The sequence below is a fragment of the Thalassophryne amazonica genome, chromosome 12 (genome assembly GCF_902500255.1).
Source record: "Thalassophryne amazonica chromosome 12, fThaAma1.1, whole genome shotgun sequence".
Taxonomy (NCBI): domain Eukaryota; kingdom Metazoa; phylum Chordata; class Actinopteri; order Batrachoidiformes; family Batrachoididae; genus Thalassophryne; species Thalassophryne amazonica.
Window position 1 is genome coordinate 43,092,735 of NC_047114.1, and position 25,388 is coordinate 43,118,122.

The window sequence follows — 25,388 nt, forward strand, 5'->3', positions numbered from 1 at the left end:
TAGCTCTTTCGAGTCTTTTGTTAGGTTCCTTTAATATGCAGATATAAGCCCCACAAATGAGTTTCCTCTGTCAGGGGTATGGGCTTACTGCAGGAATGAGTCACTCATCTGTTTCACCTCAGGGAGTTGTGGTGGATGCTGCTTTGATAAATGATCTACTGCGTGCTTTGACACTTTGCATGCAGATCTGTAATCTCTCCAGAAAACTTTTCAATTCTGTCACCTACTCAGTCCACCATCTAAATAGCAATGTGCCAGAATAAAGTGGACATGACTCTTAAATAGAATGATAAACAACTATCTGATATTTGTAATTTCTGTTATTCCCAAAGCACACCCCTTATTAATTAAGAGAATAAATACAAGCCACTGGCACACTGTGGCTTGTATTGTGCTCAGATTATGTTCTATGTAAAAAGCAAAGTAAACATGGACATGCCCCCAATCGCAGTTGCACTATGAACTTTAGGCCTTATGGCCTACAAAATTCACAGTGATTGTCAGTCTGTTGGAGTTAGATTGTGGAATAATGACATGGAACCGTCATGTTAGAGAACACTGGATAACCTGCTGGACATTATGGACGATGCCAGTCACCCTCTGCACACCGTCATCAGCAACTAGAGGAGTCTCTTCAGCCACAGACTGCTCCTTCCCAACTGCAGGACCAAAAGACTGAAAAACTCCTTTGTTCCTCAGGCCATCAGGGAGAGGAGGCGTAACAGGAAGACAGAGGATGGGAAAGAGAGGAACAGTAGTAGCCAGTAAAGCAGTAGTGATCAGTATGTCTGGTATTTATATTTATATTTGAATTTTTTATTTTTTTATTTTCACTTTTGATACTCTGTGTGCTTCTTATCCTGTGTGCTGCTATACAATGCTGCTGGAACATCGATTTCCCTGGGGGAGTCTTCCCAGGGGATTAATAAAGTTCCATCTAATTGAATCAAATCTATCAAGAATATATGTTCTGTGACAATACGATCTTTTAATTTTTTTTTATTTAACCATTTACACAACAAAATATTGGGTATCACTTAAAAACACTAAAATGTGGTTACAGTATAAAATCCATAAAACATTTTTTTACATCATAGTCAACAATGTCATCATTTCAAAACAAAACAGATATGATAAATGAAACAAACATTTTCATAAAATCAAAGTAAAATGGGAAGTTTAATGCTTTTCGACTGATGGGCTAAATGTTACAAACACTGTCCCTTTCTCATTGTGCAACACATGGTCTTCAAACGGGTGAGGAGATCTTTGTTGGAAGTTGGATGTCATTCCTTCATATCTGGCTGGACTCCGCTCCGCTTCAAATAGTCCAGGTGTTTTTGCTTCAGCTTGCTTGGTGACAAAGGTTGAAGTCACAGATGAAACAAATACATTTCCAAAACAGTCGGTCTCTTCGTACATTTCACTGACAGTTTTTGTACCAATGACTCCTGCTGGTGGGTCTGGAGCCGTTTTCACCTGAAGAATGCTGACCTGCCGTTGTGCAGCAGACTCTTGACCCTGATTGGTACCACAGCTGCTTTGAGGATTGCTCTCTGTTTTTGATTGAACTGTTGAACTTGTCTTCAGTTGCTCAGCAGGCTTTCTAGCAGCCGAGTGAATGGAGATGAATGACGGAGATGATTGGGAACTGGACTGTCTAACAAGTGGCTTAATGTGAGCATTTCTTTGTGTTCCTTGTTCGGGAGAAGTTGTGTTTGAAACAGCTTTGGCATCAGCTGTTTCATTGATTTGACCCGATTTGGTCTTGCTCGACACAATACTTATTTTTCTTATGTTGTTTGCAGGTTGCTCAGATTTTAAAGATTCATGAAAAAGTCCTGACAAGCCCACAATGTCAGCCTCAGATTTCAGACTAGAAACAGAGTACAAAGCCTTTTTTATTGCCTCTTCAATGTCAGCGAGTTTTGCTAATGTCTCCTCTTTTAGATTCATTATTTCCTTGCTTGCCTTTTCCAGGTCTTCAAATGCAGTATCAACTGAGGAAATACTCTCTAGATCTTCATCTTTTGTTTCCACTTCAATTCTCTTCTCTTCTGCTTTTCGGTGTTTAGCATTTCTTGCAGGTATCCATGCAGGTACATTCTCGTATAATGTCTTCAAGGAGCTAACGTCTACTTTACTGGTATCTCCTTCTATCTCTCGCACCTGACTCAGGACTTCCTTGAGCTCTTCTCGTTTCCTTAAATTGTCAAAGATCTCCATTGCTGCCTTCACGTTTCCTTTCATGATTTCTTCCTTGTGGACAGAGAGCCTGTGTAGACGCTCAGTCTCTGACTCCTTTACTTTCTTCTCTCTTAAAACAACTCCATCAGACTTGTTTTGCTTTTCAATCAGGTCGTTTTGCTGTGTACGGTGTGCTGAAATGTTGGGAGGCTGACAGTCTGATTGTTGTTGGGTAGCAGTCTTGTTGCTGCTGTTCAAATCCCTTCTTTCAGGGTTCTGCTCAGTAGTCAGAAGGTTCATGCTCATTTCTTCTGCCCCAGCTTCTGGAATATTCTTGGAACATATTTGTATCTCTGTAGCCGCATTGATTTTCCGAACCAAGTTTCTATCCACTTCCTCCTTAGTGCTGTTTAAAGTTATTTTCATGTCCATGTGGTGTTCTGATGATGGTGGATTTCCAGTATGCAGTTTGGATTGTGAGTCAGCAGGCAGACATTCATTGGTTTGATTTGATTCTTCAGCTGCATGACTTGTTTCATGGATGTTTTTACTACTTAGTTGGTTTTGCGTTATGTGGTCATGTATCTTCTCTGTATCACATGTAGGAGATGTCACTTCACTTTTTGTGTTGTCTTTGATGATGAAATGGGTCTCTGGAGCAGATGTTTGCAGAATTTTCACTAATTTTGTCCATTGTGGCTTTGGTGGTAAAGCAGGCTTCTGCTCCTGTGGTTTGTTGCTGTTTGTTTTTTGAGGACCTGGAGGTGAAGATACACCTTCAGAACTGGATGGATCAGCGTTTTCCTTTAGCAGAGGTTTGGGTCTTGAATTCTGTCTTGTAATGGCTGGAGGTTCTTCTGGGGTTACTGAAATTGAAGGAGACAATTTGGTATGAGATGGGGGCATACAGACCTCAGTACACTGCTTTTGAACTGTCTTTGTCCGTCCTGAACAAGCTTTCCCTGAATTCCTGTATATCATTGCTGCATTAAAGTCTCCTTTGGTTACATTTATGCTATACTTTCCAAGAGACTGCAGGGCCAACTGTACATTGCCTCTTACAATATCTTCTTTATCTAGTAGTTTCTGCTCTGTTGCTGCACTCTGTAGAGACCTAATTGCTGCCTTCACATCTCCTCTGTAAATATCTACTGCCTCATCTTGTACAATGTCACCATTACACTCATAACTTGCAAAAGATGGCAGTGATTCTGCTGCACAACTACTACCTATTGCTGCACTTTGGGCTATTTCCCTCTGGTGACAAGCCGTAAAGGAAACACTGCTTCTCTGGTCTGCAGCACTGACCTTTGGATTGTGTTGCCCTTTAGGGGAAGAGAAGGACACAGACTGTGCCACTGGAGAAGGGCTTTCCTCTTGTCCTGAGATATTCAAGTTGTATATTTTTCCAGGAACAATGGCTTCACGGTCCACATGCACGCTTTGCTTCTTAGCCATTTCAAGGGACTTCTTCGCTGCTTTCACATCTCCAGATATAATAACCTCTTTTTGTGCTTGACTCCCTTCTGTTTCTGGACCTTGCGCTGACAAGTCCATATCATAGATAGTTCCAGGTACAATGATCTCACGCTCCATAGACATGCTCTGTTGCTTTGCACGTTCCAATGACTCCATTGTTGCTTTGATGTCACCAGCTACAACTTCTTCTTTTTCCATCATCACGGGTTGTTTTGTTGCAAGCTGTTGCTTCACTGTCAAGACATCACCAGGGATGATTTCATCCTTTGGGATACACTTTTCAACACTGAAAGAGCATTCAGAGGAAAAAACTTTTTTGGTGTTTCTTACGTCTCCTGGCAATACATCGGAAATGGTTCGTTGTACATCCTCTTTTTGTTGGTAGAGACTTCTTTTTGCTTCTTTCACATCTCCCTGTACTATTTCGATGGGGGTCAGAAGGCTGTCTCCTTCATCTGCGGATAGCTCAGTATGAAGACTCTTAAGGTATTGCAAATCCCCTTTCTCAATACAACTTTTGAACAAGTTGACATTTCCCTTTTCATTTTCATCTACTCTATATGTGGTTGCAGTCTTGTGACTGGCGGTAGCTAACAGATTTCCAATTGTAGACTTGACATCTCCCCTTTCTATGGCATGACTCTCAGCTTTAATGAGGGAATAAACTGACATTTCCGCATGTCCTTCTGCAGTCTCTTGCATTATGATTCCTTTTTTTGAGTTCTTGTCATAAACAAGGAGGTCATCAATCACTTGGACAATGCTTTGTATTCTTTGATCCCTGTTGAAGCTGACTGTAGATGCTGACTCATAATCCAGAAGTTCCACTACTGAGGTGTTTATTTCACCTTTTTCCACTTCTTTAAGAAGAGTAACTTGGGGCTTTAGGTTTGGTTTGAACAACAACTGTAAGATGATGTTCCTGATGTTTCCCTCAACAGCCTCTTCTTTCTGGGTTTCTATGCCTTCATTGTTTCTAAACAGATATTTTGCCATGTTAACATTCCTGCTCTCAAATGCTTCTATTATGATACCACTTGAATGGAGAAAATTCATCTGATCCAAGTATGACAGAGTATCAGAAGCAGAGTTTGCAGTGATTTTGTCTAGTGGGGTTGTTTCAAATAACCAGGTAGTGCACTTCACATCAGCTTTTGGAATTGCTTCCTCAACACCTTGTACTGAGTTGTCATCAGGCTCCTTGATCTTGTCCAGTGGTTGTGATTCAAATAGCCACGTGCAGCGTTTCACATCTCCCTTACAGGTGTCTTCTCTATGGACTGTGTTTACCACATTCTGTTCCTGGGGCTCTCCTTTCAGACTGTCAATGGTTTGATTCTCAAAGAGCCATGTAGAGGTCCTGACATCACCACGCTGGACATCAGTGACACTGACAGTTCTCACAAACCTCCTGGATGATTGGTTCGATTCAAATGTCTGTTTATTGACCTGTACGTTACAACTTCCAGAGTCTTCTGTAACCTTGACAGAGGGCTCCTCTTTATCAGTAAATGAGTCCAAAGGTTGTGTCTCAAACTTCCATCGAGCTGATTTAACATCTCCTTTCTTGGCATCTTCTTGGGTAACAGCTCGGATCAAGTAAACCTCATTCTCTGCTTTGATGGCATCAAGGGGTTTTGTCTCAAACATCCATCTTGCTCCCCTTACATCACCACTCAGTATCTCCTCTTTTTTCACAGTTGTTACCTCATGAAACTCCCCTTCCTTGTCTCTGATAGCATACAGTGGCAGAGACTCAACATCATGGTACTTGATTTCACATCAACGTTGGTCACAGGGTTTTCGGCACATGCTGACTTCTCTTCAAAGTTTTGGTCCTGGATTTTGTCCAGTGAGCAGGTTTCAAATATAAACTTCTTGTTGATTACATCACCGCCCTCAGCTTCACTGCTTCTTTGTGTGTTTGCATCATCATTGTCGTTATTGATCAGATTCATTGGACAGTTCTCAAACAACCACGTAACTTTATGAACTGAGCCCTTTTCAATGTGTTCATCTTGGTTCTGTTCATCAGACGCTGTCATCATTTCTGATCCTATTTCATCAAGGGACTGTGATTCAAAAAGTTCTTTGACCCGTGATACATCTCCTGATTGAATGTCGACTTCGCTGACGCATCTCACGTATTTGTCTGAATTTGCAACTTTGCTTATTCTGTCTAAAGTTTCTGTTTCAAAAAGATGTTTGGCAGTTTGAACACCAATTTCTGATTTAGCAGAATCCTGTATGGTGGTGCAAAGCTTCAAGTTGTACTCATGTTTGTCTGTCATGCTGTCGAGAGGCTGTGATTCAAAAAGCCAGGTAATGGATTTGACACTGGTGGTGCTGTTGATATTTTCTTTATCATGTTTGTTTTCCGATTTATCATACAAAATGTCCATTGGGTGTGTCTCAAATAACCATTTACAAGTCTTGACATTGCCTCTGCAAGTCTCCTTATTGACAGATGTGTCTTGCTCTGATGGGTTGAACTTGGCATGGATTCCATCTATAGTCTGGGTCTCAAAAAGCCACTTTGCCATTTTGACATCTCCCATTGTATCCTCCTCTCGGGTAATGCCTTTGATTACCTCTACATTTCTCACTTCCTGTCCAATGTTGTCCAAAGGTTTGGTTTCAAACATCCATTTATAGTTTTGGACTTTCCCTTTGATTGATTCCTCTCGGCTGACTGTTGTGACCTTGTGGAGATTACCTGAGCAGTCCTTTAATGCATATAAAGGAGTCATTTCAAACAAAGCTGTGTTGCCTTTCACATTTCCTACTGCTATTTCTTGTTTCTTCTCATTAGTGATATATGTCTCATCAGATTGAGTGATTTTGCTCAGAGGAATAGTTTCAAAAAGATGTTTGAATCTCTTAACATCACCCTTTTCAATCTGTTGTTCTTGGATGGAGATATTGTTTTGGATGGTGCTGCTTTCATAAACTTGCTTTTTGTCCTTTACTGCTCCGTGTTCATCATTTGAAAGAGTAATTTTTGCCAGGTGCCCGACTTGACAGCTGTCATTTAGGGCATCCATTTGTTGCGTTTCAAACAACCACAGAGATGTCTTCACATCTCCTCCGATTACTTCTTCCTTTTCCAAAGATGGTTCTGCTTTATCTCCTTTAAGTGTTGCCAAAGGTTGTGTCTCAAAGAGCTTTTGTTTATTCATGACATCACCCTCTCTTGTGCATTCAGATGCTACTCCTTCAAACCTGTCCACTCCGACGAGTTCTTGGATTGTGTCAAACGACTGTGTCTCAAACATCCACCTTTTTCTGTCAACTCCGCCTTTCTGCCCCTCTTCCAAAGATATACCCCGTATAATTTTTACTCCAGCCATCCCCTTATTTATCATGTCCAAAGGCTGTGTTTCAAAAAGCCAGCGTGCACTGCGGGTATGGTTGCTTTTGATCTCCTCTCTGCAGATGGATTTGACTTCATGAATAATGCCACTGTTGTCTCTGATAGCACAGCAAGGCTCTGCCTGAAAGACTCTGACAGTTCTTTGGACATCTCCCTTCTGCTCGTGGACCTCAGACTTCAGTGTCAGAAAGTTTTGGTCTTCTATTGAGTTGCAGCGGCCCAAGTCACTGAGTGATTTCGATTCAAAAAGCAGACGAGTTCCTCTTACATCTCCTGGTTGGATGGGTTCTTTCAGCACAGCTTCCACCAGCTCACCTTCTTCTGTTATTGCTTTGTTGAGGGAATCTAAGGGCTGGGTCTCAAATAACCACCTCGATGTTCTCACATCTCCTTTGACAGAGGTTTGTCTTTGAACAAATGCCCCTGAAACTTGCTGCATGCTGTCAGTTTGCTCAAACATGGACGAGGTGCCTCTTACATCTCCACCTTTTAAGTCCTCCTCATCGAGCAACTTCTTGGTTGCATGGGGATCTCCGATATTATCAAGAGCCCAGTTCTCAAAGATCCACCTCATGGACTGAACCTCTCCTTGATAGGAAGCATCTGCTGACTGACTGTCTTCTGACTGCACTGCCTTCGTTATCTCATCATCTGCAACATCATCGAGACTTGCTCGCAGCTCCGGGTGGATGTGTTTAAAGAGCCTCTTTAGCTCACTCTTTTGCCGCTGTTGGTAGAAGGTCGAGAATGTTTCTTTTGGTGGAGGCACAGGGAGGCTGCTTATCGCTGAAGGACCTTCGTAATCAAGAGGTCTAGGTGGGATAGGAGGTGGTGGAGGAAGAGGTAGGTCGTCATCATCTTGGGCAGATTGTGAAACTGTTACCTGTCTGGGTTTGTCAGCCATCTTGAAATATAAAAAAGCAGAAATAGCATCAGGATTTATTCATTTTAACCAGTACTACTTTGTTAACATGCACATATTAGATTGTGTTGCATTTAGCAAGCAAAGCCATATGTTACCTTTTTCTTCTGTAGATGTTTGTCACAGCATACCATCCTCCATCACATCAGGGGTTAGCAAAACACTTCACAACAGTTAGTAGGCACACCGCACTACAGACACATTCTCAATATAAGGACTGAAGGAAAGTTTGGGCCTCAATATTGCTTTCAGTTTAAAATGTTTGTTGATGATCATACTCAAGCTATAACGGTACATGTAATTGTACCAAAAAATTTGGTAACACTTTACTTGAAGGTATCGTCATAATAGTGACATAACACTGTCATAAGTGTTACATGACAGTCATGAACATGTCATAAACATTATGTCAATGTCATAAATGTTTATGACTGCTCCCCGTGGCATTTAAACAGCCTCCAGCTAATGAAAGCAGTAACAAACAGCACAGGTGTTTTAATTGCAGTAGATATGTGACCATACTCTGCTGTCAAGAACACAAGTTTTAAACACATGCTGAAACTTACTGAGCCCATTTATAGTTCCCCCCTCTCGTTGAATTTTTTTAAAAAGCAGTTTAATTTTGTGCTTGTTGTAGTCAACATATTGAAAACATGTTAAACCGTGAATTGTACGTACTCACAGTATGAAACCAAACTGTGATTTTGGAGTATCATTACATCAGTAGTTCCTACAATACGTAATGTATATTATGTTTGTGCTGCAGCACACTGGATCAGAGACGACACATTGTGAAAGTGGTCTGCTAAATTATATGAGAGGTGACTGAGAAGTTGAGCCTTAACCAGAAAAAAGTAGAGCGTGGTTCTCCATTTTTAGCATTCTGTGAAACCAACATTTATCAACATTGCACCCAGTGAGTCAAAAGTTCACACAGTCTCGAGACATGCTGGTTTCTCAGAATGCAAAAGATGGAGAACCATGTCCCACTTTTTCCGGGTCAGTCCCAAAACTTCTCTCTCACCCCCCGTAAGTTTACTATTGACAACCGCAATCATATTAAAATACTATTAACAATCAAGCTTCACTTTTGGTGTTGTATGAGAGAAACCCAGTTTTCAAATAATTACTTTAGCAAAGAATGAATGAGAGTGAATGAGGCAGCTGTTTACGGAGTTATACAAATCCCCCCGTACACTCGAAATAGCAAGGAAGTAACAATAGCAACGTACTTTGTAATGGTGTTACGTGAATGGTGCAATGATGTCTAAAGAAGTATGCCGAGATATGTGTGCTTTGTCTGCTATTCCAGTTTACATCAGAGAAGATTATTAGGACCAGGCTGCCAACCACTGGTGAACTGGCAGAACAGCGCTGCTTGTCGAGGGTAAGAAGAATAATCAGGGACACCACATCCCTTTAACAATCTGTTTTCCTTCCTTCCCTCAGGTAGATGTACCTTAGCTTGAGTTGCAAAGCACACAAATTCAGGGACAGCTTTTACCCAACCACCATAAGACAGTTAAATACAAATCGATAGAACTGTGTAGTATAGATTGTAGGACATAGAATGCACTGTAACAGCTGGTGGCAACTTTATCCTTGTAGCATCTTTATATGTGCAATATCCCGTGACTTTTATTTATTTATTGTATGTTGTGTATATACAGAGACAGTTATCAATAGGATTTTTGTATATTTGTTTTTTTTTTTTTTTTACTTTATCACTATCACACACCTTGGACTGGTATTTTATGCTTTTATTCTGTGTTTATATCTATTCATGCAGGGCATTGATATTTCATTCTGTGACAGCATCTGTGATGTTTTTTACTGAATGACAATAAATATGTCTAAGTCTACATCAGCTTTGCACCACTGTTTGAAATTAACTCTGGTCAATGTTTTTTTTTTTTTCCTGCTGACGGTATTCAAGAATCTCACATTGACCCACTCTTTTTTTCTTTCCCTCTCAATCCCTATGATCTAAAGGAGGAAGTTGAATGTTCAATTTACACGCTTACTATCAATGGGTAAATAGTCCCTATGGAAAATTAATAATATCAAAAGCAATACATGCCACAGGTCATCATAAAATGCAAAAATGCACTATCAACACTGTTCAGTTGGAAGGATAGAAGACAAAGATTTGAATTTGTTTACAACTCTAAAGGTGCCCTGCCACTTGGACGACTTTGATCCGTGCACTTGCACGCACTTCATCGTGACAATCCACCCGCTGTGTTCCCAGCTGGATGCCATGCTTTGTCCCACTGGATGCTATGCTTTGTGTGCTGGACACTGCATATATAAAATAATTATTTTGTTGATTAATCATTTTCTCTCAGAGTTGGATGTTGAAAACATCTCTAATCGCTTTTGGAATCACAGAGGACCGTTTCATCTGGTGCTTCTCTCTCTCTCTTTCTCTCTCTCTCTCTCTCTCTCTCTCTCTCTCTCTCTCTCTCTCTCTCTCTCGTGTACTGCATGAGGTGGAGAACACATTTGTAGCTGTCTAAAAGTTAATTATTTGTAATGTTTATATTGTAATGGCTTGGTAAAACAGTTGCATGTTCATTCCTCCTTATGAGCAGCTGTAAAAGTACGTTTATGATAGATTTAACATCTTGTTATAATCGATCAGTGGTTTGCGATGAGAGTACTTAATTTTCACCGAAAGCCAGATAAATGTTTCGAATAGTTTCCAGGTGCCAGTCTCTAACAGCTTCTGAAAAATTCTGATGGAAAAAAACCCCCAAATCATTCCGCCATTCCCAGACAATGAAAATCCGATGACGGGGCAGGACCACTCGTTCCACAAGGCGTGCTCACAGGCGAATGATGTCACCGACAGGCGTGGAAAAACTCACGCATGCGCACAAGGGTTCAAGCTTGTCTGACGTAAAAACATATGAATCAAATCCATATAGTTTAAAAAAAAAAATAAAAAGGTACGATTCTTTATGGACAGATCTCGTACAATGATATTTATTGTATATCACTGGGATGCAAATCAAAATGAAAGATAGAACATCTGAAAAATGAAGCCAATATATCTTTAGTGTGCCCTAGTGGTTGCTTGCTTTAATTCTTGCTTCTTCTGTGGATGTAAATCATAAATTTGTATTTACAATAAATTCAACAAATTTATTCTTGAAGATGCTTTGTGTAAACATAATTCAAATCATTGACATATGTATGCCTGAAAAAACATCTTTATCGTTTTATTTTATTTTTGTGAAGTTATTCTATGATTTTCAAATGTGTGTGATAGATAGATAGCCATTATTAACAATCAGTATCTGTAAATGTTATTATTGGATTAAGAATCCATTGTAGCCAGTTTGTTAAATGTTGAAGTTACTTACTTACACCTGCAGATGTCAACGTTATTGCACACGCAACATCACTATGAAACTTTGTCTCTGCATTACATTAAAATGGCTTATATGCTGTTTAATACACAAATAAATATGAAATTGTCTTTTTGTGTGTTTCTGATGCATACTATGATATACAGTTTGTACCAAGAAAACATACTGACACTCTCATACTGACTCTCAGCGCCTTCGCAGAATTTTGTTGGGTGCCCGAGGTCATCAGGATTGGCCCTCTGTCACACAAAGAGTTTCTGACCAATGAGAGAACAGCGGGCTCACATGTGACTTTTATTTATGTACATGGTTTGAACCATTTAGAGATATTTGAGAATAAAAGCAAATTGATTCAAGAGAAAAGTGGAGTACTGTAACATTTGGTTCATGGTTTGGAATCACACAAACAAACTATCTAGTAGCTGTGCAAACAGCTCAAAACGATTCTAAAACAACTCTAACCGTAAGGAATTGTAAAAAAAAAAAAAAAAGTACACTCTAAAAAAAAGGAACTGCTGGCTCAATGAGAAAAATTGATGGAACATTTTGTATAGATTTTTAAGAAGTTATTTCAACTTAGTTATTTCAACTTTCAACTGAGTTAATCCCACAAGACTTCTCTAGCTAAGTTGAAATAACTTTAGTTAAGTTGAAATAACTTAAAAAATCTATGCAAATTGTTACATCACTTTTTCTTGTTGAGACAGTGGTTCATTTTTTAGAGTGGAGAGCATCACTTCTGATTTTCTCAGAAATACTTGTTCTAAATGTGAAATGTCACTGACCAGATCAACTTTTTTTTTTTTATTTAACCTTTATTTAAGCAGGATAGTCCCATTGAGATCAAGATCTCTTTTACAATGGAGACCTGGACAATTATAAAATTTCCAATTCACCTAATCTGCATGTCTTTAGTACAGTAAAAACAGCTTCTTATTGTGTTTATTTTGCCTTGATTAAAGGAAACTGTCTTTTTTTTCAAGCAAGCAACAAGAAGGCATGAAGTGCACAGCACACATTTAGAACACACACACTGTCCTTATGTTAACTAAGTCAACTATACTGTACCTTACTGAGTTTAGCTGTTGCTCCTTTTTTCCCAGTGAATTCCTGTTGAACAAACAACACAAAATGTGAATTTGAGGCATTTTGACTGTTAGTAACATAATATTGTCTTTCCATTGTAAATGAATGATACATTTCTAGGGTGCAATGCAGTAGAGTATGAGGAGTTCTGGTTGTGCAGTCATCATTCCCAGACGGCGCCCATATGAGCTGAAGAATGTGAGGCATGTTAGGAACTCACCGCTGGGGTCGAGCCTCCTGTGGGGTTGGTAGCTGCTGCTCTGGACAGATAGACAACTGATTTGTCTCTCACTGAGGATGAAGTTGAAATTCTGTCTCTTCCTTGTTTTACTGTTGTGCCCCTTTCAATCACTGATGCACGGTTTTTGTTTTCTGCAAACAACAAGAAAAAACCAACATGAAGTCTTCCTAACATAAAGTTTTCTCAGAAGGATAACAGTAACAAATGTCTTTTAAAAAATCAGTTTGGGTCTTTTTTCTACTTATTTCTACTTATGTCCATATTTTAGCTTACCACTAAAAATCTACTTTGATTGTAATTCCATTACCATACAATTGTCCATTTCGGGTTCTTTGCCAGTTGTGTAATTATAATCATCTAATCAAATTTATTTGTAAAGCACTTTAAAAATTAGACATGAAGTGATTTACATATTAAACTGAATGAACATAAAATTGAAACAGTCAGTCATTACACAAACAATTAACTGTCACAAAATAAAATCAGCAGCTGGCTATAAATTGCAAGAAGACAAATCAAGTAATATCAGAAGGAGTTCACATCACAATTTACAGCATAAAATAAGGATAAATTGACTGAGAAGAGATCTGAGACAAGTGTGAAATATTTAATCAAATAGTCATATTATACTGTTACATAATATTACACTTCATTTTGTACTTTATTTAAAGCTGTAATATGAAACTCTTGTTAATCAGTTTTTCATACATCTGTGGTGTACTATGTTTTTAAAATTATATATTTTTTTTATTTCATGTTTTAAGGGCCTTTTTGCTACTTCAGTACAAAAATAGCATAGTAAATACATAAGTACATAATAAAAACCATTTTAAAAACAGAACTACAAAATGTACATATTGCCAGAAGTCATGTGTTAAACATGTAGTTTTAACTAAGTACATATGTTGTAATTGCATTCTTATTATTGGATTTAAATATGGTAGTGTTTAAAGTCAATTGAGAAAACAGAAAAAAGATCTGAACTTTGGCAACATTTCACCAAATGTAGGCTTGTTTTTTTAAAATCAGATTTCTATCTAATTTCTTATTTCTTCTTCTTCTTCTTTGTCTTTCGGCTCTTCCCGTTAGGGGTCGCCACAGCAGATCAACCGTTTCCATCTCACCCTGTCCTCTGTATCTTCCTCTGTCACACCAACCACCTGCATGTCCTCTCTCAGCACATCCATGAACCTCCTCTTTGGTCTCCCTCTTCTCCTCCTGCCTGGTGGCTTCATCCTCAGCATCCTTCTCCCTATATACCCTGGGTCCCTCCTCTGCACATGTCCAAACCATCTCAATCTCGCCTCTCTGACTTTGTCTCCAAACCGTCCCACCTGAGCTGTCCCTCTGATATGTTCATTCCTAATCTTGTCCATTCTTGTCACTCCCAAAGAGAATCTCAACATCTTCAGCTCTGCCACCTCCAGCTCTGCCTCCTGTCTTTTTGTTAGTGCCACTGTCTCTAAACCATACAACATAGCTGGTCTCACTACTGTTTTGTAAACTTTCCCCTTCACTCTTGCTGATATTCTTCGGTCACAAATCACTCCTGCCACCTTTCTCCACCCACTCCACCCTGCCTGCACTCTCTTCTTCACCTCTCTACCACACTCTCCATTACTTTGAACTGTTGACCCCAAATATTTAAACTCATCTACTTTCACCACTTCTACTCCTTGTAACTGCACTATTCCACTGGGCTCCCTCTCATTCACACACATGTACTCAGTCTTGCTTCTACTGACGTTCATTCCCCTTCTCTCCAAAGCATATCTCCACTTCTCCAGACTAGACTCAACTTGCTCTCTACTCTCACTACAGATCACAATGTCATCTGCAAACATCATAGTCCATGGGGGCTCCTGTCTGATCTCATCTGTCAACCTGTCCATCACCACTGCAAACAAGAAAGGACTCAGAGCTGATCCTTGGTGTAATCCCACCTCCACCTTGAATGAGTCTGTCATTCCGACTGCGCATCTCACCGCTGTCACACTATTCTTGTACATGTCCTGCACTACACTAACATACTTCTCTGCCACTCCAGACTTCCTCATAGAATACCACAGCTCTTCTCTTGGCACCCTGTCATATGCTTTTTCTAAGTCCACAAACACACAATGTAACTCTTTCTGTCTTTCTCTGTACTTTTCCAACAGTATTCTCAGAGCAAACATTGCATCTGTAGTGCTCTTTCTCGGCATGAAGCCATATTGCTGCTCACAGATCTTCACCTGTTTTCTAAGCCTAGCTTCTACTACTCTTTCCCATAACTTCATGCTGTGGCTGATCAGCTTTATGCCTCTGTAGTTACTGCAGCTCTGCACATCACCCTTGTTCTTGAAAATAGGAACCAGCACACTTCGTCTCCACTCCTCAGGCATCCTCTCACTTTCCAAGATTTTATTAAACAATGTGGTTAGAAACTCTACTGCCATCTCTCCTAGACATTTCCATGCCTCCATTGGAATGTCATCTGGACCAACTGCCTTTCCACTCTTCATCCTCTTCATAGCAGCCCTCACTTTTTCCTTGCTAATCTCTTTTACTTCCTGATTTACTCTCACCACATCATCCAGCCTTTTCTCTCGCTCATTTTATTTATTCATCAACTCTTCAAAATATTCCCTCCACCTTCTCAGCACACACTCCTCACTTGTCAGCACATTACCATGTGCATCTTTTACCACCCTAACCTGCTGTGCACATCCTTTCCAGCTCTGTCCCTTTGTCTGGCCAGTCGGTACAAGTCCTTTTCTCCTTCCTTACTACTCAACTTCTTGTACAGCTCGCAATATGCCTTTTCCTTTGCTTTTGCCACTTCTCTTTTCGCCTTACGCCGCATCTCCTTGTACTCCTGTCTACTTTCTTCATCTCTCCGACTATCCCAAAACCTTTTTGCCAACCTCTTTCTCCTTATGCTTTCCTGGACCTCTTCATTCCACCACCAAGTCTCCTTGTCTTCCTTCCACTGTCCAGATGTCATACCCAGTACTGCCCTAGCTGTCTCCCTCACCACATCTGCAGTACTTTTCCAGTTGTCCAAAATTGCTTCCCCTCCAACTAGTGCTTCTCTCACCTGCTCGCTAAATTTCACACAACAGTCTTCCTCCTTCAGCTTCCACCATCTGATCCTTTGTTGAGCTCTCACTCTCTTCTTCTTCTTTACCTCTAAAGTCATCCTACAAACAACCATCCTATGCTGTGTAGTGACTCTCCTGCTACCACCTTACAGTCTGTGATTTCTTTTAGCTTGCATCTCCTATAAAGAATGTAGTCCACCTGTGTGCACCTTCCTCCACTCTTATATGTTACCCTGTGCTCCTCCCTTTTCTTAAAGTAGGTATTCACCACAGCCATTTCCATTCTTTTTGCAAAATCAACTACCATCTGTCCTTCCCCATTCCTATCCTTGATACCATATCTACCCATTACTTCCTCATCACCTCTGTTCCCTTCACCAACATGCCCATTGAAGTCTGCTCCTATCACCACTCTTTCATGCTTGAGCACACTCTCCACCACCTCATCTAACACACTCCAGAAATCTTCTTTCTCCTTCATCTCACAACCTACCTGTGGGCATATGCACTGATGATATTCATCATCACCCCTTCAATTTCCAACTTCACACTCATCACCCTGTCAGACACTCGCTTAACCTCCAACACACTTTTAACATACTCTTCCTTTAAAATGACCCCAACACCATTTCTCTTCCTGTCCTCACCATGGTACAACAACTTGTACCCACCGCCGATGCTCCTGCTCTTGCTTCCCTTCCACTTGGTCTCTTGCACACACAATATGTCTACCTTTCTCCTCTCCATCATATCAGCCAGCTCTCTCCCTTTACCAGTCATACTACCAACATTCAAAGTCCCCACTCTCATTTCCACCCTTCTAGTTTTCTTCTTCTCCCGCTGTTCGTGGCAACGTTTTCCTCCTCTTCTTCGTCGCCTTCGCCCAGCAGTAGCCCAATTTCCACCGGCAACCTGTTGGGCAATAGCACCGGTGGCGGACATTGTTAACCCGGGCCGCGACCGATCCGGTATGGGAATTCGATTCTGAGTCTGCATAGTTGGGTTGGCTTGTTTTACGCCGGATGCCCTTCCTGACGCAACCCTCCTCATTTATCCGGGCTTGGGACCGGCACTCAGAATGTACTGGCTGCACACCCCATGTGGCTGAGTTATCTAATTTCTTATTCACGAGTTAAAATAATAATAATACAAGTTTAAAGTGCACAGGTATTTCAAGGGTTTTTGACAAAAATGTTGAACATCAACCCAGAGCATTACTGATAAAATGCATTCAAAAAGGAAATGTGTCAAAATTTCCTCAAGCAAATCACACAAACTGTCCTCATTCCTAAATCTTACACTGTCTGGTTTGTTTGTTTGTTTTTTCTTTCATTCTTTCTTACTTTCTTTCTTACTTACTTTCTTTCTTTTTTTTTTCCTGGTAACTATGTTGTATCTTCTTTGGCATTATGGTTTACCCCAGCTCCATACAGTCAGATGGAGACACTGTGGCGGACATAATAAAATAAATCATTGGTGTTTATTTATTTGTATGTCTGACTGTTAGCAGGGTTACGTCAAAACTACTGCATGGATTATGACAAATTTGCACCACAGATTCATATTAGGGCATGGAAGACTCCACTGAATTTTGGAGGTGATCCGGATCCAGATTGGCAGACGGCAGAAATCTCAGATTGTTCTATCTTGTATTGTATTGTATTGTATTGATCTAACTTGTATTTAAGGTGCTAAAATCCAAAATGTACATGTTCATTGTTTTTGTTTTTATAAACAATTTTTTCTTAACAAAAAATGAGGTTTGTTCATGTGTTACTATGCATGTATGTATAGTTGTGTTCTAATAAAGTGCACTAATACTTAATTTATGTCATGTTGTAAATGTTTGTTTTCACATTAAGTCAAATTGAGTTGTTTTCACATTTTATTCATTTCAACATTGAGAAGCAGGGTTGGGGGGGGGGGGGGGGGTAATGTGCCATCTTTTTGTTTGTTGGTTGGTTTGTTTTAATTTGATGTCATTACAAAATTAAAATTTGTGAAAAATAAGTTTAACAAACTTTTGCATGCCACCGTATATACAAGGATTACAACTTGAAATATTCATAAATTTTTGTTTTTTTGTTTTCTTTTTTTTTGGGGGGGGGGGGGGGTGCTGGCATTTCTAAACTACATGCTTGTACAGGGTGTTCCCCTCATCTCACACTGTGACTCCTGTGTTAGGCTCCAGCACCCCCCCCCCCCCACACACACACACACATACACATATTGACCCTTAATTGACATAAGCAGGTATAGAAAATGAATGAATAAATGAATGGCATAGACATATAAAATCACAAAAGTCATCATGTCATCACATACCCTCAGATTGCTATGAGACTGCTGTGATGTTCAAAGAGTTTCAGCTTTTCTGCATGACACAGTCATGTGGTCATCTATAAAAAAAAACACCCTCAGGTGGAAACAACATGTGAGTTGGTTTAAGTTTCAATTAAGAGTAACACCAGCTTCATTAGTTTGGGAAACCGATCTGATCATCAGTGTTGTGAACATCAGTGGTTAACAGGTCAGTGTGATGTAGAGGCTATCCAGCTGTAACTAATGTCCAGATTTGGACACGATTCTCTATTCAGAGCGAAAGCTGACACAGGACAAAAGAGCAGACCAGAACACCAGCGCCCCTCATGAGTTTGGAATTAAAACATTATCATCGACGGCTGAACAGACAGAAGCGTTGTGTGTGTATGTGTGTGTGTGTGTGTGTGTGTGTGTGTGTGTGTGTGTGTGTGTGTGTGTGTGTGTGTGTGTGTGTGTGTGTGTGTGGTGTGTGTGTGTGTGTGTGTGTGTGTGAAATAGTGGGAGGTGGTGTCATGATTATTTTATTGTTGGATTACAGAATTTTTACTAAGTGTGCCAGTATATATTTCAAAGTGAATGGCAGTTGCTTATTATATAGTGCACGTGTTAATAATACACAACAAATCCTTCTGTTTGTTATTTTCACCAGGTTCTGGTTTTTGGGCGGAGTTGATTTACAAGAACGCAATGCATTTTAATCATTTAAACAAAACCAAGTTAATAATGAAAAATAGATACGTTTATTTTGTGGTGTGTGTGGCTCAGTCTATGCCTTTGCCACACATCAACAGAATCTTATGGGTACATTATGGGACCAGATCAATCAAAGAATGTAAGAAACTGAGGCTGAAAATTTATGCTTCCAAATGGTAGATGTCATCTTTCTGCTGGTGTTACAGTTGGGTACTGAAATTTTGGAGGGTTAGAAGAGGAACCTCATCAAACTTAGATCTGCCTATGAAACTCTAAATATTACAAGAGGACCCCTTTTTTTTTAGTTGTGGTTTCAGCACTGCATTAAATTCTGCTTATCTTCTGGTAGGGTCAGGTAGCTGTGTTTGTGATTCTGTGTGTCTGGACTCCATTAAGTCTGCATGTGATGGAGAGGAGCTGTTAACGGTGCAGTAATGTCAGGGCGCCCCAGCCACCAGCAGCTGCACAAATGATGGCAAAATCCAGTTGCTATTTGTTCTTCGCCGCCATATTTGTCACCATCAGCTGTTTGTAGTCACATTCACAGACTGTAATGAAAAGCTGCATTCCAAAAGAACTCCCACAAAGAGGCCATCCCCACCCCCATTCAACCCCCCAACCCGCAAACAACGTTAAAGCTAAAAATATTAAAGCTATAAATATTTAAAATGATTTAAATAACAAATAATGATTTGAAAAAGCTATCTTGTCAAGAAAAATGTGCCAAATGCTGAACGATGCCATTGTTTTAAATGTGAGAATATGCTTTTATATATATATATATATGTGTGTGTGTGTGTGTGTGTGTGTGTGTGTGTGTGTGTGTGTGTGTGTGTGTGTGTGTGTGTGTGTGTGTGTGTGTGTGTGTGTGTGTGTGTGTGTGTGTGTGTGTGTGTATCATTGTACATCAAATATTTGGAGGTTTCAGCTGTTGATGAGACAAACACTTTTAACTTTACTAAACTAGACTAAACTATAGTGATGGATTATTGAACTGTTCGCCACACAGTGTGGTACAATTGCAATTTGTTTTTTCTTCTAATCTTTAATGTGCTGCATTTTAATGTATATTTTATTCTTCATTTTGTGATAAATTAAAGAATGCATCCCATGATGGCCTGTTAAAAAGATTTATGATTGTCAAACAATGACTAATTATAACTTACGGAAGAAAGTCACTTTACAAAGTACACAAGGTCATTTTAATATACGACTTTGTGCAGCTGTGATATCACTTCCACAATTACAAAGCTGCACCACTGACTTTATTTTCGTTTGCACTGTCAGGAATTAATATTCTGAAGCTTAGAAAATGTCCTCTGTATATCACTGTCACAACATAAAACATTAACATAAGCTGTAAGTCTGCACTAGCAACTACACTCTCCATCCATTCTACATACAGAACGGGCACATAATAATACAAATAATACAAATTTAAGATTTTTAAAGACATTTAAATCATTCATATCTTTTTGAACCTGAGTTCCGCATTCCAAGTACTCACTAAAATGCCACCGGTTTGTCTGCACTCACTTTGCTGCGTTGGATTCCAGACTGTGTTCGTGCTCCTTTGGCTCCTCTGTGCTCCTCTCTGCCTTTTACTCTTTGTGGCCCTTTGGCCTCAGTGACAGCTGATTTTTATCAGAGCTGCTGCCCAAGTGAAAGACTATTTTTGGGAGGCTGCTCCTCGCCTGAGTCAATCACCTCTGTTTGTGAAGGACTGAGGCATCGTGCCACTGCCCATTCCCAGAGATACATTGTCAGTCACTATATCGGGTTCTGGGAGGACCGTAGAGTTTGTGTGTCACAGAACGGTCTGTAAGTAAGGGAAATTCTCAGTAATGGTCTGATTTTAGAAGAAGGATGTGAAAAAGGCTGCATAAAAACAAAGGCATACAGTCCATTTTTTTGAATAATTCTACTCTTAAGCCATTAGGACTGCATGGGGGGATTATTACCAGGGATTCTTAGTGATTTTATTCCACTCTGAATGCAACCCAAGATAATAGATATGTCAGGAAAAATTTTGCCATAACCTTTAGAAAAGCATTTTTTTTTAACAGTTTATCTCAAGTATGAAGACACTTGAAGACAGTTTTGGAAGATCTGACTTTCACATCTGGGTTTTATTTGTGTGGAATTTATGTTAAAGTCTGATGACACATATTATGGCTACAGTCTCTGAAATCATGGGAACATGTCAGTGCCTCAGGTCCACATGCCCTCACTGTAACTCTTCTGCAGCATGCTGAATAAAAAAAAATAAAGTGACATTAAATGCAACATCAGTGGGATGGTGCACTTTTTTGTGTGAGAGGTGTTTGGAGCACCTGCCCCACTTTGGCACATCAGAGTGCACTCTACAGGGAGAGACATGAGTTTAAAAAGTGCTGCCAACAGTTCATTTATTTCAGACAATGAGAGTGAATGTGAAGATGGATTCATTCAGTCACAAAGAGAAGACCACAGAAATGAAAAAAGAAAAAACACTGAAGCCTCGTAATTATCTGTTTTGTTTGTTATGTATTTTTTTTATTATATTATTTATTATATTATCATTGAGGGCTGACAGCAGTGCCTCAGCCCTGTTTATGAAGGAAGTTGTATGAGATTTCTTATCCCATGTGAATCAGCCATAAATATAACATCCTGTGGTAAAATTACATTACTCCACATCCCCATGTAAAACTAATCCTATCACAGTGTGGCAGAATATCTTTTTTTTTTACTCACCATCCAAATACAAATATTGTCAGTAAAGAAATGCAATCTTAATCCATAGTCTCAGTAATACCACAGGATCAAAGTACCAACTACCACACACTGGAATTCCAAAGACGCAGAGTGGCTGAAGTGTCGGCCGAGGTCAACACCAGAACTGCCGGCTAAATCCTCCCTCCTATCTTGAGCATGTGTGCTGAACACATTAGTTATGCATTCACACCACTTTGTCCTCTGTCTTTATTTAGCTGTTTCCACGCGTCAATGAGCACAGGAGATAACCGCTTACCAAACTGTCAGGCCTTCACTCTGATATTTTTATATTCTGGTGTTTCTGAGGACGATTTCTACATTCTGCCTCCACAATTGAGAGATTTCTTTAACTTCTATTAACATCCGTATAATAATGTAATAAGTGTTAGTTAATTGGTAATAAGGCCTTTATAAGGACTTGTGAAATGTTTATTGACATTATGTGCTGATAAAAGAATATACATGTTTGTAATGCTATCATGAACACATTACCGTCATATTTTGAAAACATTCACTCACTCATGTTCAACTGCTGATCTGGTATCGGGTCGCGTGGGAAGCAGCTCCAGCAGGGGACCCTACACTTCCCTTTCCCTGGCCACATTCACCACCTCTGACTGGGGGATCCCAAGGTGTTCCCAGGCCAATGTGGAGATATAATCTCTCCACCTAGTCCTGGGTCTTCCCTGGGGTGTCCTCCCAGATGAACATGCCCAGAACATCTCCCTAGAGAGGCACCCAGGGGACATCCTTACTAGATGTCCAAAACACCTCAGCTGGCTCCTTTCAATGCAAGAAGCAGCAGCTGTATTCCAAGCTCCTCACGGATGACCGAGCTTCTCACCTTATCTCTAAAGGAGACATGAGCCACCCTCCAAAGGAAACCCATTTCGGCCACTTGTACCCGTGATCTAGTTCTTCTGGCCATGACCCAACCCTCATGACCATAGGTGAGAGTAGGAACAAAGATTGACCAGTAGATTGAGAGCCTCGCCTTTTGGCTCAGGTCCCTTTTGATCACAACAATACAGTAGAGCAAATGCAATACCGCCCCTGCTGCGGCGATTCTTATATTAGATACAGTAACTGCAAAAAGCATAGTTACATCTTAATAAGTATGTTTATCTGCCAACAAATACAAAATGTATTCAATCACAATAAAGCACCGAAAAGGCTTAGTAAAGGGAGGTGATGGTCAAGTAGTTAAAGCGGTAGCCTTTTGACCAGAGGATCCTCAGTTTAAAACAGCATCTGACTGGAAAAACATTAATGGCCATTCACACCAAAGTTTCTTCAGCTGTTCTTTGGCTCAAAGTCTACCTTCCCATTAAATTGAATTGAAATCCGTCTACAGCCTGTCTTCATACACTGCTGACTAACAAACAGACAAAAAGCAATGAGAACATAGTGAGGTACCCATGGTAACTAGAGGACATTCAGAGAGAATGTACCTCCCCCAATACTAAAAAGTGCTGTGTCAATCTGTTCTTATCAGAGTCAATGTACAAGTGCTGCAGTTTTGACAAAGTAAAAATAACAAAGAAATCAATTGAAAACATAAAAATTTATGTAAAACTATGAATGGATCCATATTTGCATACAAATAATCAACATTTGCCCTCATACAAGCCATACTCACTCATCTTCAACCACTTACTCCAATTAAGAGTCATGGAGAGATCTGGAGCCTATCCCAGCAGTCATAGGGCGTGAGGTGGCCTACACCCTGGACAAGATGCCAGTCTGTCATAGGGCCACATATAGACAGACAAACACATTCACACCCACACACCTACGGACAATTTAAAGATGCAAACCACCTAGCCTCCATGTCTTTGGATACGGGCGGAAGCTGGAGCACCCTGGGGGAACCCACGCAAACACAAGGAGAACATGCAAACTCCACACATAAAGGTCCCAGATGGGAATCGATCCCATGACCATGTTGCTGTGAGGCAACAGTGCTAACCATTAAGCCACTGTGCTACCCCTGAAAGCCATCCTTTGCCACCAAACTGGATTAAAATCCAAATTGTTTCTTTGTGTGTATAATCCCAATTCCAATGAAGTTGGGACTTTGCGTGAAATGTAAATAAAAACAGAATACAATGATTTGCAAATCCTCTTCAACCTATATTCAATTGAATACCCCACAAAGATAAGGTATTTAATGTTCAAACTGATAAGCTTTATTGTTTTTGTGCAAATATTTGCTCATTTTGAAATGGATGCCTACAACACGTTTCAAAAAAGCTGGGACATGGGCAACAAAAGACTAGGAAAGTTTACACAACATCCCAACTTCACTGGAATTGGGGTTGTATAAGATAAGCTGTTTACAGACAGACAAACAGACAAATGTTGGTAATGGGAAATAAAAATAATGTCATAAACCTAATCTATAAAAGTATAGTGTTTATAATGATCACTGACAGACTGCCTCGACCATGGATGTCTGAAGGGAAACTGTCACATGGAATACTTAATAATAATAATAATAATAATAATAATAATAATAATAATAATAATAATAATAATAATAATAATAATAATAATAATAATAAATGGCCTGTGAGCTTATGATTGAGACCTCTGCTTTAGAGTCAGGCTCATACACTTTTGCATTAACATCTCACTATATTTACTTTGACTCATACATTACTTGCTTAGCACATGTCCAGTGACAGCAGTCCTGATTTTGGGTTATAGTGTGACAACAGCAGATTGTGAGCTGTGGCACCAAAATAGACCATTGACCTCATGGCTTTGAGAGATGCCTGTTACCATTCCTGTTGACCCTATCAGGTCTCAGTTACTATAAACCTGAGTCAGTACTGAGGCTCACCGTGGGAGTGCCTGCTCGCTCTGTCATAACCCTCCAGGAGCCCATTCACAGCCTTTCTTTCTTCCACCTGTGAATAATCAGCATGTGCCATTATTAGTGGTGTACTCACAGAACAACACATCAAAGGATGATGCTCATTGAGAGCTATAGTTAGGTCTAGTGTTTTTTTCTCTTTCTGTTAATCTTAGAACAGCTGTTTTCTAACAAGTTACATTCAACCGCCTTCAGTTTGTCTGATAAGCTGCAGTGTCACTAGAATATGCTGTAAAGAATGTGCACAGTGTAAAGATAATCAATCAATATGATGATGATTTACACGGACATAAACCAAGATACAGCACGTGCCTGAATGACTGCGTCCTTCAAAGGAGTTTTATTACATCTCCAGTCCTGCAGAGAGCAGTCTTCTCTATTTTTACTGCCAGTGGCAGCCAGCTGGGGGCTGCTGGAGATGCCGTACTGCTGATTGGCCTTGGACTCAAACAGGGCACATAGAACTTTGGTCCCAGAAACTTCTCTCTGTGGCAGGTAGTCCATAGAACGACTTCTGGATAGATTCACATTTCTTCCAGGTCGTTGGTGGCCCACGCTGCTCAGCTTCCTCCACTGACCTTCTGCACTGCTTTCAGACACCTGCAGCAATGACTGATTTACTTTAATGTGTCTTTACAAAGGGCACCGTTCCTTAAATTGTAGTCAGTAAGGCAGAAAATGGTGTATTACCTGGAGTTGATGCTCCACATACGCAGAGATCTGCAGTTCGGCACAGCTTTGGTAACTGAACACATTTACAGACTAACTTGTTAACATGACCTTTGTGCTCAACTAGGAATTTGTGAAGTCAAAGTTACAAAGTGTGAAAACCCAACATGTGCACCCTTACGATAAACAAGTTTATTCAACTTTACCAGGAGTAAAGTTGAAGATTTAAACTAAAAATAAGTGAGCATACATTCAGTTTACTTATGCACTAATCAGATATACTTAACAGATTGTACTTAAAGTATATTTTTTGTATACTTGTAG

At 40.0% G+C, this 25,388-nt stretch overlaps 1 protein-coding gene across 1 annotated transcript; it reads right to left on the reverse strand.

Annotated features, from left to right (window-relative positions):
- Positions 1-1,059: 1,059 nt before the first annotated feature.
- xirp1 (xin actin binding repeat containing 1) lies at positions 1,060-24,992 on the reverse strand. The gene is given in 6 exon segments (XM_034184151.1): positions 1,060-5,426; positions 5,429-7,943; positions 12,404-12,445; positions 12,642-12,793; positions 24,363-24,429; positions 24,699-24,992. Coding segments are annotated over 6 exon segments (7,224 nt in total). The 5' UTR covers positions 24,900-24,992; the 3' UTR covers positions 1,060-1,179.
- Between the last annotated feature and the right edge of the window lie 396 nt (positions 24,993-25,388).